This window comes from Anopheles arabiensis, chromosome 2, assembly GCF_016920715.1.
Source record: "Anopheles arabiensis isolate DONGOLA chromosome 2, AaraD3, whole genome shotgun sequence".
Taxonomy (NCBI): domain Eukaryota; kingdom Metazoa; phylum Arthropoda; class Insecta; order Diptera; family Culicidae; genus Anopheles; species Anopheles arabiensis.
Window position 1 is genome coordinate 51,858,850 of NC_053517.1, and position 14,827 is coordinate 51,873,676.

Here is a 14,827-nt window from a genome sequence, read left to right on the forward strand (position 1 = left end):
CCCATGCCAAGCAATCAAAAATTGTTGGATGTCGCCAATTATGGAGACTCTAGTGCTAGAGAAAATTTCAACAATGCTGATTTTATATTACTAGGTAATTTCTGGGGTATTTAATATCTTTAGGATGTGTGCAACGGAACTGATCCCAAACCCATACTGGTTATTAAACTGATTAAGATTGCCTATCAGACCTGGAATAGATCAAGACCCTCATCTAGGTCCTGATGCTGTTGCAGTTTTAATTCGGCTCCAATTACAGTACCAGAATCTGTCTCAGTCATGGAACTAAAAAAGTAAAAACTAAAAAGTATCGAAAGCCTGTACAACCCACTTAAAACCAACCTTAAAAGAAGATTATTTGTTTTTTTAATAATTTTTGTTGCTGCGACATTTTTATACATCCGGGCCTAGAGTGGCGGCCATCTAAAGTAGGACGCATGTCTGTTGACTTCTGGAACTTTCTGGTTTTCTGGACAGTTGGACCACTTATTGAAAAACTTCGCTCACTCGTCGTAGATTCTTTAGCAATGCTTGGGCCAAAATTTAGGCCGATGCATGAAAAAAAAATCGAAAAATCACACATTAATATTAATAAAAAGCATGCCAACTAAACAGCGTTCAACTATTGAATTCAGACTGTAATTTGTATCATTCTTCTCCTAACCTTTCCAAACACTAAAAACTAAATCGGCGTTGCGTTTTCCATAACCAAAGCGGTTGCCATTGTATGGATGTAAACTAAACAAAAAGCATTCAAGCATCCGCTGAAAAGTAACGCTGATCAGCCCAGATCAGCCCAGAACAAGCATCCACTGGAAATACCTGCCAGCCACACGGGATACCAGAATTTTCAGCCACTTTCCCAAACTCGATCGAAGAGGAACGATAGTTGCTGTTGCCTCGATACAACGGTTGGTTTAATTTATTTTATGAGTATCTTGCTCAGTTACGCGTACAATATGGCAAAATGTTCGAAAAACATCCAAGGAAACCATCATTTTGTGTCATTTTGACAATCGCTACGATCGTTCCCGAATTCAATCGAGTTTGGGAAAATGGCTGTTTATTATAGAGATGATTGAAAAGAAATAAAGAAAGCACTAACCAGTTTGTATAATACCAATTTTGTTTCCGTTATTCTAAGATAGTTTTATTTGACACTTTTCCGTTTGACTCACCTAATTGGTTCTATTGAATTACAGTCACAATTCAATAGTTGAACGCTTTTAGTTGGCATGCTTTTTAATTGAACGCTCAATAGTTGGCTGACAGTTCGATTAAAAAGCATGCATTTGTATGCAATAACCGGTTTTGAAAAATTCACAAATATCTCATGGCCTGCCGAGAAAAATTTCAGAATTTTGTTGTGTGGAAAAACGTGGCAACTAAAAAGCACATATTCAATAGTTGGCAGGGAATCGAAGTTCAACCAGTGAGATCGGACTGTAGTATGTAGTTTGCGACTTGTATTTTTTATATTTATTTTTATAAAAACATTAAGCCTACTGACCTCTTACACCGCTTCGTATAATATTAATTATATTATTAATATTATTATGATTTGATTATTATATTATATTATTATAAGTATTATTTTTATTATATTTATTTTATAAAGTGTTTCAATTTTATTCAACGGACTATCGTATGAATGAAGTATATTATATGGGTGAGTATCCCACCAGGGTCTTTTTGTACATTTTACTACAAATATGTGTTCTCGAAACATTGTTGCTATCAATCCAAAGCCTTAGTTATTGGAAATATATGGCAATTTATATCCATAGAAAATTATATCGAAAAAATCAATTACACTCGGCTCATTGCTTATGTTTTTGGCTCACACTGCTAGATTATATGATGTGACTGTCAAAGAACTGTCTACTAGCAATAAATTTACCATCGACGTTCGCCAATAGCTTCATTGACTATCCGGTTGCGAGGTACTAATTAGTCTAGTAAATTTCATTTCATCAGCAATACGATCGGGTCGCTCCAAACACCGGTCAGCAATGAAGCTCATAGTCATAATAGTAGATTGGACTTATTGATGCTTTGAACCTCTAAACTGTATTTGATACGTTATAATTCTTATATGTTTATACAATTACGATCCACTGTACCAAAAAGCTTGGAGAAGATGACACTCCAAAACTCAAAATCTAAGTTTATGGTTCTGCGGAGGTGCTACAAGCACATTAATGTTATTACAGCCAAATTCTCAAATGCAAGACCTAGTTATTATCTTTATTTATTTTTTTATCATCTTTTCTAATGCCGTTCTAGATTGTTCTATGTCTGCCTTGAATGAGATTGATTGTGTGTGAAAATCATACATATTAATTTAAAGATACAAATATCAAAATTCGTATAAAATTCACATGAATAGTACGAACATTTTAAAGCAAATACTGCTGACGATACTTATTGATACGTTTTAGATTTACAAAACAAGTTTTCTGTGAGTTTACAAATTTAAAATATATTTATTGTAATCAATGAACTGATGTCCATAAAACTAAAATGACTAACATCTCTTCTATTTTTGTTGATTGAAATTCACCTTTCTAGTTCAAAATCTGATTAAAATGGTTGACAAACAACCGATAAAGGCCGAACAAGGGTTGTTGTGTTTAAAGGATTAAATGCACTTATCCTTGGCTGTCAGCTATGGTGCTTATCGCGAAACAATTTTCACACCTTTCTCTACACTTTTTGTTGCTAAATCGAACCTCTTTTCAATCTGAATACCAGTACAACGTAATCTTTTTCTACGTTTAATTTCAAAACTTTGCAGTGCAAAAATACTTTGCTTTCGTTTTACTTTCTTTAGTGGGCGTGGTTTGCAAAGGATAATGGATAGTACAAGGGGAGTTAAAAATTCTCAGTCCATTTCCTATGGTCTAGCCTAAGCTTCTACGAGTTCGTTTAGATGAAACTATCTACCCTATATTAAATTGTGATTTGCACTAATCAATAAAATAAACTAAACACACTAATCTTTATCCTATTAGCCACTCGTGCCATCGATAACCATGCGCTAGGTGATGATGACACGTGTCCGGGATTGGCGTGTGGCGAAGGAAGAAGAGCATCATTTGAAAGTAATTGTGGGACTGTCGACGGCATAAAGTGCCTCGGATGTTTTGCTCAATGTTGGTGGGCACGAGGTTCCGTTTTCCCTCGAGCGAACAGAAAGTCATACCAGGGGGAGGAGAGCATATTCTCTTATCTACACCGAACCAGATTCTCAGCGTAGTTTTCACTCGTCACGTTGGCTTATTTGTCACCTCAACGCAAAACGATGTGTCAAACACGTGCCATCGTCCAAATGAGACTGGTATAATGAATTTAAATCGAGAATTTTGTACAAATAAAGTGTAGCCCGTTCATGTGATATCATTGGGAAAATGGATTAGTGAACGGTGGCAATAGTAAGTCTTTATCTCGGCATTTTGGTTATTTTGGAGAGGAGTTTGATTTACAATTTATGATTTTTACTGCTACTACCTTCATGCACGTGTGTGGACGTGGATGTCATTGGTGGTTAAAAAGAGATAAAAAAGACCTCTTGTATGTGTTTTTTTAAAATAGACAGCTTTTCAGTTTACTGATAATGCTCACAGCACACATAATTTAAGTGATTTTGCATTTTTATTTTTATTTGGCAACAATCCTAGAAGGTCAAGTTTTGCCTCATGAAACTGAAAAATATTAGAACAATGAGTTGTGCGTAAGGAGGTTTCGACACCTTTCAAAAGACCTGCCAGCCGCACGGGAGAGTGAGGAACGATAGCATTTGTTTGTTTTTAATTGCATTCCTTAACATGCATTAACATAAAATTAAACCTGCGTATGAGTTGAAATCAATTTGCAACATTGTTTTCGGCCGCCTTCACGAAATATTCAGTCGCATAGTCGAAAGGTGCAATTTTAATTACTGCAAAAAATCGTTATTGATTAAATATTGCCAGTACCACAAATTGTGTCAAGTTATTATGAATGGTACATTATAGTACACTCAACCATTTTAAATTGCCAGTGAGGCCATCACCTACTTATAATCTAGTAATACTGCAATTGCACTGGAATAATAACATGTTTAGTAATAGCATTAAGTTATTATGTTAATGACATGCCCGTGATTGACATAATAACTTGCTGTTTTGACTATTCGGCTGCGTGGTACTCAATAAGTCAATAAGGTAGTACCGTATTTTAGCGTGTATAACGACTTCTCTAATAAATAATTCAAAATTTCAGAAAAAGGATTACTTACGTTTAACAATAAAAACAAAAAAAAAAAAACAACTTTTTTATGTCACCAAATTGATTCAGATTAATTTGTTTCGTGCCTGTAGTACAAGCGAATGGAAGTCCATTACTTTCATATTCTTTTGGTATTTTCTAAACAAGTTTAGTTTTTAACGACACTAAAGTGATTCTTTTTTATGAATTTGAATAACCAATTTGGAGATTCAGTTGGATCAATTATTTACTCAGTTTGTAAACCTCTTTGTTTTTCCTAATGCATTGGCAACCCTCATTGCAGTCATTATCTTTGTGGATACCCATGACCAGTCGATTAAATGATGTGATTTCTCAGATGTAAGCTAAATGTTATTCTTCTTCTTTTTGGCTGAACAACCGATGTCGGTCAAGGCCTGCCTGTACCACTACTTGTGGGCTTGGCTTTCAGCGACTTATTGATTCCTCCCATAGCAGGATAGTCAGTCCTACGTATGGCGGTACGGTCCATTCGGGACTTGAACTCATGACGGGCATGTTGTTAAGTCCTTTGAGCTTACGACTGTACCACAAGATCGGCTAAGCTAAAAGTTACTACCTCTTTAATATAATTTTGGTAGTTTTCTACCTAAAAGGGTGTCGTTATACACGCTAAAATACTTTAATACTATCGTAAAAAGTGTTTTTCATTGTATCACATTTTCACGATACACATATCGACATCACCTGCTTGAAAACTTACATTTAACGTATCAAGCAACGTTCAGTGAAAGAAGCAAAGTGGTACAAATAGACATAAATTAGATTTTTAGCACAAGCCCGTCGTCTACGAATGAAGTTTTTTTTATTAAAATGCAAAACACCAACTCGAATTCGCTCTGATAATGCACGTTCTACGATGTTAATGTTAAAATTCAATCAATCATTCCGATCCATGTCCTTGATTGTAGTGTGAGTTACTTTTGCTTTTCCATTCCCTTTTCGGTATTTTTTTTCTGCGTGCTTCCATCACTGTTTAAATAATCTCGACTATGTCCGGCTCCATCGAGTAGAGCCATTTGACTGTGGTGCGTTAGTTCACGTTTAATTTCAGTTTCCATCATAGTGGGTACTGTACCATACGGTTGAGCGAGCGCCATCAGATCCGTTTTGATATGCAAACCGGACCGCATATGTACTGTGCTGCTCATGGTTTTACGCCGATTTTTTGCACTACCGCTCGATGCACCAGGACCAGGCTTGGCCATTTTACCCGGCGGGCACAGTTTGCTAACCAACTTGATCTTCTCTATCTCAACGCATTGTTCCATTTTCGATTCCAGCTTAACAGTGCGGTTACTAGAGTTGGTAGATTTGGCAAAGGATTTAGGCGACACGATCATTAACAGATTGTTGCCATTTTCTCTGTAGTTGCCGGTGAAATGGTTCTCGTTGTTAGAATGCTGTTGTTGTATTGCATGCCCGGTCGTTTGTGAGATCGATAGAAGCTGCTGAGACTGTTGTGAGCTTCGTTGCTTCAACGGAGTGCGAAGATCGTTTGCTTCTTGCTTCTTCTGCCACTCGAGCACATTCGTAAGCAGCCGTATGTATCGGATGGCCATGCGAAGTATTTCATTTTTTGATAGCTTCTTGTCCGGCGGATGCGTCGGCACAAGCTTCCGCAGCTCAGCGAATGCACCCGATACGTTCTGCTGACGCCAGCGTTCTCTTGTATTGGTGAACATTTTTCTGACGACGGCACCGGACCCATTAATGCTACTGCTTCCGATTCCCAGCTTAGTGCCGGCTAGATTAAGCACCGGCATGGATGTCTCAAGTGATCCACAGCCGTCAGGATTCGAACCACTAGTCTCTTCTTCAGCACTGGGTCCATGGCCTGGCAGGAATAAAACGGAAACCATGCTCGACTTACTGATAACAAATAAATATCAAACGTAAAGCAACACACTAACCGGAATTTTTCAGATCTAGCTCCTCTAGCCCATCACTTTCGTTGGAGGAAAAGTCCGACATATCATCGTCGGAAAGGTCCTGCATTGGGCTACGACTAAAATAAGCGTCTGGTCGGCTTTGCACTTCACAGTCACTGTGTCGCGTTGCTTCGGCCACATCTTTCGCAGCGGTCACAAATTGAATCGAGGACACTAAGGCCGATGCCATTAGGCTTGCATTGGCGTTTTCAAACGTTGTCAACAGGCCTTTGGCTGATGGTCCAAGCTTTGACATATCAATATCACTACTTGTATTGTTTTCCATTGTACAAAGGATTATTTTTCCTTTATCGATAAGCACTTGCACAATAGAACAAAACTTTAAAAAATATTCCTCACATTTGCAGCAATACCGAGGAGTATAACCTTTCGGCGAAGTGTCGTAATCACGAATGAGGGGTGGAATATTTTAACTCAGTTCGACATTGAATGTTGCTGTGCAGCCTGTAAAATGCGTTTCCTGCGCATGTTCCGATTGAAATGTATCCTGATGACTCCGCCTTCTTTATAAAACGGGAAATTTATGGAAAATTCCACTACAAGTTGTGTTAGCAAATATTTATGTTTTCGTTAGTTTCTTATCCTGATCCTTAAGTTTGACTAACCGTAACATTAAAATATTATGGTAAAAACATTGAAAAAAATTTCAATAAAATTTCAAATGAAAATGAAAAATAAATAAGTATATAGTGTATCGGGGTACAATCATCAATTCGCACCACTTGCAGGGTTTTCGAAGTCACTTTCGAATATGCACATCATTGTCCACCACCTCCAAGATGTTTTTCAACAACTGTCAAATAGTTTATTTTGCGTCATAATAAAATTTCAGTTCTTACACATGATTTCTAACAAATCATAAACAACTGTGAATCCAGCATGAGACGCGTTGAAAATCATGCTGATGAAATAAAAAATTATGATGATTGGAATGAAATATCAAATTGATGTCTAACATCTTACACGCGGTGAAAAACAACTTTTACATTCGAAAATGATTTGAAAACCCTGTAATAACGACTCGAAAACCCCTGTAACATTATGCCCGTCATGGATTCAAACCCCTTATGATTCGAACCCCTTACGCAGGCCCTGGTCTATGAACATCAATTGCAACAACTAAACGTGAAATAAATCTCTCTCTCTATCTCTCTCTCTCTCTCTTTCTCTGTTTCTCTCTCTCTTTCTCCCTCTCCCTCTCTCTCTTGTTGGCCTGCTCACGAATTCTCCAGGATGTTCGGTCCCTGGCTGTAACCTCCAATCCATGCAGATCTCCGTCAGGTCTCGCTACATCTGGTCCAGCCTTCGAGTTCGCTTTGCTCCCCTGCGCCTTATGCCGAACTGGGGATCGCGGTCGAACACCTTCTTGCTGGGGCATGAGTCCGGCATCCTCATGACACGCCCCAGCCATCGTATCCTGCCAGCCTTCGCCACCGTCAGGATGCTCGGTTCGCCGTACAGCTCAGCAAGCTCGTGGTTCCTTCCTTCTCCTCCACGCTCCATGCTCGAACACACCGCCAAAGATGGTCCGGAGGATGCATCGCTCAAACACGCCCAAAGTGTTTGCATCCTCTGCTCGGATGGTCCAGGATTAGTGTCCATAGAGGACCACCGGACGGATCAATGTGCAATATATCTCACATTTCGTGCGGGCTCCAAGCCTTCTAAATTTCAGCAGTCGGAGAAGTCCATAATATTTCCCGATTTCCTGTACAAATCGTCTCCGGATTTCGCTGCTGATGTTGTTGTCCGAAGTAACGACCGTCCCGAGATAGCAGAACTCCTTTACTTCCTTAGGTGGTCGCCGTCAACTTATACACTGCTTCCCAGATGGTCTAAGTCTCCGGCAAGCAGGTACTTCGTCTTCGTGGAGTACTTCGACGCCTCACACACCTTCGATGGTAGGGGATCGTGCCACGGATGTCGTTGTCTAGCACCGCGCCTTGAATGATACCTTCCAGGGTGTTGTTGAAGAGCAGACAGGTCTGTGCACATTAATAATGATCAGGTTGAAGAATCTGTCACGAATCCTCAACCTGCACATCTGTGCAATCCGATTGTGCAATTGCAACGGTACAGGCGCACCGCACCGTAACGCCTTTCCAGCATACCTCCTGAAGTGCTATTACAGTAGAACGTCGATTATCCGGGGGCGGATTAACCGGCGGGCGGCTTAACCGTGCGCATAAATATGACAGCTGTTCAAACGTACAGCGAACATTTGCAGCGATAGTCAAGTGAACAACCAGTTTTTTTTGCAGCTCTGTAGTGTCTAGTGGTATTTTCGAAATTCATTTTTGGTCATGAAAAGTTGTTAAACCTATAGTTATTGATTAAAATAATATTCTACTAACGATTAATCGTTTGATTAAAGATGAATTAATCATAAAAATAGTGGATTTTATAATTTTTATATGAATTTGACATTTATTGGACCATTATCCGTGCAAATCAATTAACCGGCAACCGTCCGGTCCCGAGCTGCCCGGATAATCGACGTTCTACTGTATTTCGAAGCCGTGGGCCCAGACCTCATCGAGCGCAATTAGGGTTGTTCCGGCCGAGGGGCTCCGCCGGGCGAAGGTTCCGGCTCCTACGGCTACAACGGGGAATTCTCCAAGCCTTTCAGCTAGTGCTCCTCGCTTCCTCGGGAGTCTATGCCAACGAAAGGGGGATCGTTCCTTGATGAGATTCGGATTATTTCGGATGTTATGAAATGAAGCTCTTAACGTTTTGGCTTATCGTTCGAATCTGATTTGGCTCCAGCTTGAGCCGCCTTTATATACGAAAAAAAATTTCTTCAACACAATTTTTCTGCACGATACTAACCCAAAATTCTACGCCTTTCTCCCACTCCCATTCCCGTTTGTCCCCAACTCCCATCGCGCTCCCGGTTTCCATTGTCACTCCCGGCGACATCTTTTCGCACCGGCGATTCCAGAAACTCCTCATCGATCAGGCTTTGTGTAGACGGTACCGGTGCTGCGCGTGCTGGTAGCGACGTTCATCGGGGGGTGCGGCTGGTGTTTCGTGGAAACCACGCAAACAATGAGACCCTAAATTTTGAGTGATTCAGGCCGAGGGGTATGAGGAAGCTTGAGGAAGCACGGAGAAACGCGCTGCGATGAGAGTTCGCATTCTGTTTTACACGCGCGCTTCACTAACACCAATACAAATACCGCGGTATTTGTATTGGTGTTAGTGAAGCGCGCGTGTAAAACAGAATGCGAACTCTCATCGCAGCGCGTTTCTCCGTGCTTCCTCAAGCTTCCTCATACCCCTCGGCCTGAATCACTCAAAATTTGGGGTCTCATTGTTTGCGTGGCTGTCTTTTCACTTTTATTTTTTATTCTGCATGCACTTCACACGCAACAAGGGTCTTTATATCCGATGAGAGGATTTTACAGTTCCACACTCTTAAAATGTTTTGCCGAATCTCGGTTAATTTTTGCCGAGATCTGCACAACTGAGATCTCGGCAAAGATCTCGGTTAAATTTCTGTTGCTGACATCTCGGTTAATGTCATTTTGTTTTGACGTTTACGTTTAACCGAGATTTTCGGTTGGAGCAAATCGAGATTTCGGCTAAATATAAAAACATTTTATTTTTATTTTAGTGATTTTATTTGCGTATCAAATGGGTTTTTTTGATGTGATGGAAAGCGTTGGGACAGGCGCCGTTTCAACCGCCGGATGGGGTACAGCGTTTGGATGTGGTACCGGTACAGGAAAATGAGCCGGACAAGGAGCGGGCACTGGTACAGGCACGGTTCTGTAAAGCGGGCAGAGTGAAACGAGTCTGAGTGAACCCTTTTTAGATTTCATGTGATCGAGTGTTGATACTTACCTCCTGTAGGTGACCGGAAATGAATCCTGGAAGTTTGAACGGTCTGGCAAAGGTTGAACCAACCGGATTAGCTTCCACATCTGATCCTTGAATAGGGACTGCTCCGAGCGACGCTCTGAAGAGCACCGGTTGCGTGCGCTGATGGAGTTTCCTAGCCCCAACCCCGCTCCATACCTGTGCTCGATCGCACGCTACTGATTCTCGTTTTTTTCACGCTGAGAGACTCATTTTCACTTTTTTTTACATTTTTTATTTTACATCACAACATAACTCCGAAAGGTTTTCGTTTCATTAGCACGAGATTAACAGAATGGTGAATGACAGATAGAATACCGAGCCTCGGCTAATCCAAATAATAAAGCTGAAATCTCGGTTATTTTGACGGATTATCTCGGTGACAGCAGTGTTAACGTATGTGCTCGGCATGTTGTGTTGCCGAGTTTCGGTTCAAATTTTTATTTAACTGATATTTCAGTTTTAAATGGTACTGATTTTCGGCTACTGGGTTTTTTCAACAGACATATCAGCAAGAATCCAAAGAGCCGACGGATTTCGGCAGTTTTTTTAACCGAGGTCGTGAAATATTTTTAAGTGTGCATGTCCAATATTAAGTTTTATTGATTTTCTACGTTTAGTTATCAAATTTAGCAATTGTACATTCCTTGAGAACATTAACCTTAGTGCTGAGAATCAATTTTCTTAGATTAAACATATCTCGCACATTTTTTGGAGTTGCACAACATTTGGAACACATTGCACAGCAATTGATACATGAAGGAGGTTTTTGAAAATGGCCTTAACTTTTGTAAAAAAGTTTCCAATTTACAAAATGTAAAAGCAATATTGTTTTGGGCCGGTCTGGTGGTACAGTCGTCAACTCGTACGACGTAACAACATGCCCGTCATGGGTTCAAGTCCCGAATAGACCGCGTCCCCATTCCTAGGACTGACTATCCTGCTATGGTAACAATAAGTCACTGAAAGCCAAGCTCATTTCACTAGTGGGTACAGGCAGGCCTTGACCGACAGCGGGTTGTTGTGCCAAAGAAGAAGAAGAAGAAGAAAGGCAATAATTTAGCTAAGATATGTGTCTATATACTTCACCTTTCTTTATTACTGAATGTTTATTCAGTATTTTCGTCACAATTCTTGTTTTAGTTCAAACGCTGTACAAACTCGTCCACAAGTAATGCACCTACCCTAATAATTTATCTATGTTTATCCTTCATTATCAGGCTGGGTGAACAATTTAACCAAAAATTCTGGGAAACGCTAAAAAAAATCGCGGGAATACACCGAATGTGGGAAACAACCGAAAAATGACAGGAACCAACCAGTAAATCGTGGGAAACCCAGTAACCGTGCGTTTACATTAGCTCTCTCGAACCTTTCGAATCTGAGCTACAGAATTCCCGCAAGTGGAAAACACATCCCAAGCGCCACAGATTAAACTTAAACGACTGGAAAACCGAATATCCATAGAAAAAAAATGAAAGCCGCATAGCTTCACTGCTTTACTCAATAGATGGCGTATTGTAACTCATCATTATATTTCTGTCCTTTTCTTGCAATATTTTTCGACAAGCTTCATCTAATCATCACCTATATAGCCTTCTAACTTTTCGAGCAAACATCTATATGAATGGTCGTGTGTGGATATCAACACCATCGACCATTATTAAAATCTCACTTCTGATGGTTCACAAAGCAGTTCAGTATTTAAACAATCGTATCATCGTTCTAGTTCTAGCGATGCGAAGGAAGGAGAAAGCTCTTAAAACGAGGAAAGCTAATACTGGTTGGGTATCCCACCAACAGATGGCGCCACCGGCTTTTTTGCCTTTTTAAGAATGCATCAGTCGTTCACTGCCTGATAAACGAAGTCTTTCTAAATTCCGTTCGGGTAGAGAGCTTGAGTCATTTAGAACCCGTTTAGTGGTCGATTAGTGGATTTATGGCACTTGGGATCTATCGAACCCATCGTACCCTCAACTCCATATAATTTTGACACGAGTTTGATGGCATGTGTAAACAGGGGATAATCGTTAAAATATTTCTAGTGCGACAACGTCGTACGCGACAAAAAGTATCTCAATTTTGCAAACAGAGCTCGTCTCCTGCGATATTTCTGCTCCATCCGAAACAGTCGAATTATCCAGTTTGTTTACGAGCCAGAAATAATTGATCAAAAAATAAATTAGGGGAAATGTACCAGTATTGGGCAGGTTAGTGCAGCAGTGACATAAAAACTGCTTGTACACTTACAATTTTTATTATTTTTCATTAAAGTGATATTATTTTGAACGATAAACTATCGTATTATCTTGTGCTATTTTTTATTTGCCGATTCAAATGTATTTTTTAGACATATTCGTGAAAATGCAAACACTGTTTTTGTTCCCATTTTGGGCAGTTTGGTCCTATTTTCGGCAGGCTGTGCTCCTATTTTCGGCAACGCGAATACGGGTCGGTAAATGTTTTAATTAATGTCAAAAGGTAGACAAAAATGTTTCAAACAGTTTTACACTCTCACTTTCCTAAGATTGGTGTTGAAAAGTACTTAAATTATTAATTTTATGTTGCCCATTTTGGGTATTTTGCTGGCAAATTTTTACAGTCATTTTGATTTAACCCAATCGCCACAGATTAAGCTTAAACGACTGGAAAATGGAATATCCATAGAAAAAAACGAAAGCTCCATAGCTTCACTGGTTTGCTCAATAGATGGCGTATCATAACTTCATCATTATATTGCTGTCCTATTCTTGCAATGTGTTTCGACAAGTTTCATCTAATTATGACCTATATAGCCTTCTAACTTTCCAAACAAAAATTTATATCAATGGTTGTGTGGTCAGATATGTGGGTATCAACACCAACGACCATTACTCAAATCTCACTTGCTTCAGTGCTGATGGTTTCCATTGTAGTTCAGTATTTAAACAATCGTATCGCCGTTCTAGTTCTAACGATGCATAACTTCAATGCGAAACCATACAACAGTACAAAGGAAATGAGAAGGCTCTTTCTCCAAGCGAGGAAGCTCCACTGGTTGGGGTATTATCCCACCAGCTTTTTTGCTATTTTTAGAATGCATGAATCGTTTGCCGTCTGCTAAACGAAGTCTTTCTATATTCCGTTTAGGTTGAGAGCTTGAGTCGTTTAGAACCCGTTTAGTGGTCGTTTAGTGGTTTTGTGGCACTTAGAAAGTTACAAACAAAGTAGGCACTAGAGAAATGAGACTGCCTGACGGCTATAGAGTACGGCTTCGACTGGCTCACAAATTACTATTTTTCTCTCAAGTTATTGAATAATTTATAATGAAATTGGTGATATTTGATACAAGAAATGTCGTTTTATGTGTCGACATACGTTTTGTAGTGTTAGTGTTTTGTAGGTCTGGTCAGGTTTTAAAAGATTATTCATCAAAATGAAAAGTGAGTATTGTTCCAAGTTTCGGCAAGAGGGTTCCTGCATTGATCTGTCAAAACTCAACATATACCTTGTAACTATTTTTGACAGTATTTAAAGTGAATAATTACTTGTTTTTCGTGATTTTAAAATTCTAAACGGACTAGAATAAATTATACAAGCATAGAATATTTCCTAAAAACCACACTTTCATTGTTTTAGTGCTCTGGTTCTCTTAATAATGAAACCTGCCGAACTATTGGCTGACAGCAAATCTGCCGAAACATGTTGAACTCTGCACATTTTGTTTGATATTTTGTAAAATATGCAAGGAAATGATGTGAAACTTCGTATATGAATAACACATGAGTATCTTCTTCTTCTTTGGCTCAACAACCGATGTCGGGTCAAGGCCTGCCTGTACCACTTATGGGCTTGGCTTTCAGTGACTAATTGATTCCCCCAAAGTCTATATAATACAGAGGTCGAGTCGTCCAGAACATTTGATCAAAAAGCGTGGGAAAGTTTTGACAGCTGGATGAAAAAGCTTCAATAGCTTCATCGTAGCATACATTGAGGTTTTAGTTGTTGTGCATGCAGTGGTCTGAAAGCATTTTCGGTCATTTTTACATCGTTTTTTGTAATATTGTACATTAAAAAGTTGACGAATATCAAGAAAAGATAGAATTATAGTGAAATTATCAATTACAACAAGATCAGTGCCCAAAATTACGACGAAATCATGTGCAGCTCAAAAGAGTCAAAGCTAAGGGGCCAGATTTCTGATTGTGGTCATTTTTAAGTGATGAATTACTGAAAAAACTACTCCATGCCACGTTCATGAGAAAAAAATGTATAGTTAAACTAAGTTTTGAGCACAAAATGCACAATTAGCCCTTAAAAGTGTATGGTTGTTTGGAATCGTTTGTGAACGCTTTTTCATCTAAATGTCAAAAATAAGCTTTCAAAATGGTGGACCAAAATCGAGCTATGCATCGACCTCTGTATATATGGACTTTGGATTCCCCCCATAGCAGAATAGTCAGTCCTACGTCTGGCGGCGCGGTCTATTTGGGGATTGAACCCATGGCATGTTGTTAAGTCGTACGAGTTGACGACTGTAGCACGAGACCGGCTCAACACAACACATGAGTATATCTCTATTTAAAAAATATGTGTGGAGACTATTTCCAACGCCTTTTTGCCTAATTACACGTTTTTAGTTATCCTGCCAAAAACAGGTACACTGCTGAATACTGGTACAGTTACCCTAGAACTCATTTCAACTTATTTCTTTATGTTTTTAAACAAAAAACAAGTAGGTTGACTGG

General features: G+C 39.4%; 1 protein-coding gene across 1 annotated transcript; it reads right to left on the reverse strand.

Annotated features, from left to right (window-relative positions):
• Nucleotides 1–4,757: 4,757 nt before the first annotated feature.
• On the reverse strand, nucleotides 4,758–6,662 carry LOC120893961. The gene is made up of 2 exons (XM_040296220.1): nucleotides 6,201–6,662; nucleotides 4,758–6,124 (listed from the first exon to the last, which is right to left on the reverse strand). Exons 1-2 carry the CDS (start codon nucleotides 6,502–6,504, stop codon nucleotides 5,205–5,207), a joined length of 1,224 nt encoding a protein of 407 aa, XP_040152154.1. The 5' UTR covers nucleotides 6,505–6,662; the 3' UTR covers nucleotides 4,758–5,204.
• Between the last annotated feature and the right edge of the window lie 8,165 nt (nucleotides 6,663–14,827).

Excerpts from the sequence above, each read along its gene's own strand:
- LOC120893961 (XM_040296220.1), bottom strand. The coding sequence starts at position 6,504 with ATGGAAAACAATACAAGTAGTGATATTGATATGTCAAAGCTTGGACCA. Across the intron at positions 6,125-6,200 it reads GCTAGATCTGAAAAATTCCG|GCCATGGACCCAGTGCTGAA; the intron begins GTTAGTGTGTTG and ends TATTCCTGCCAG.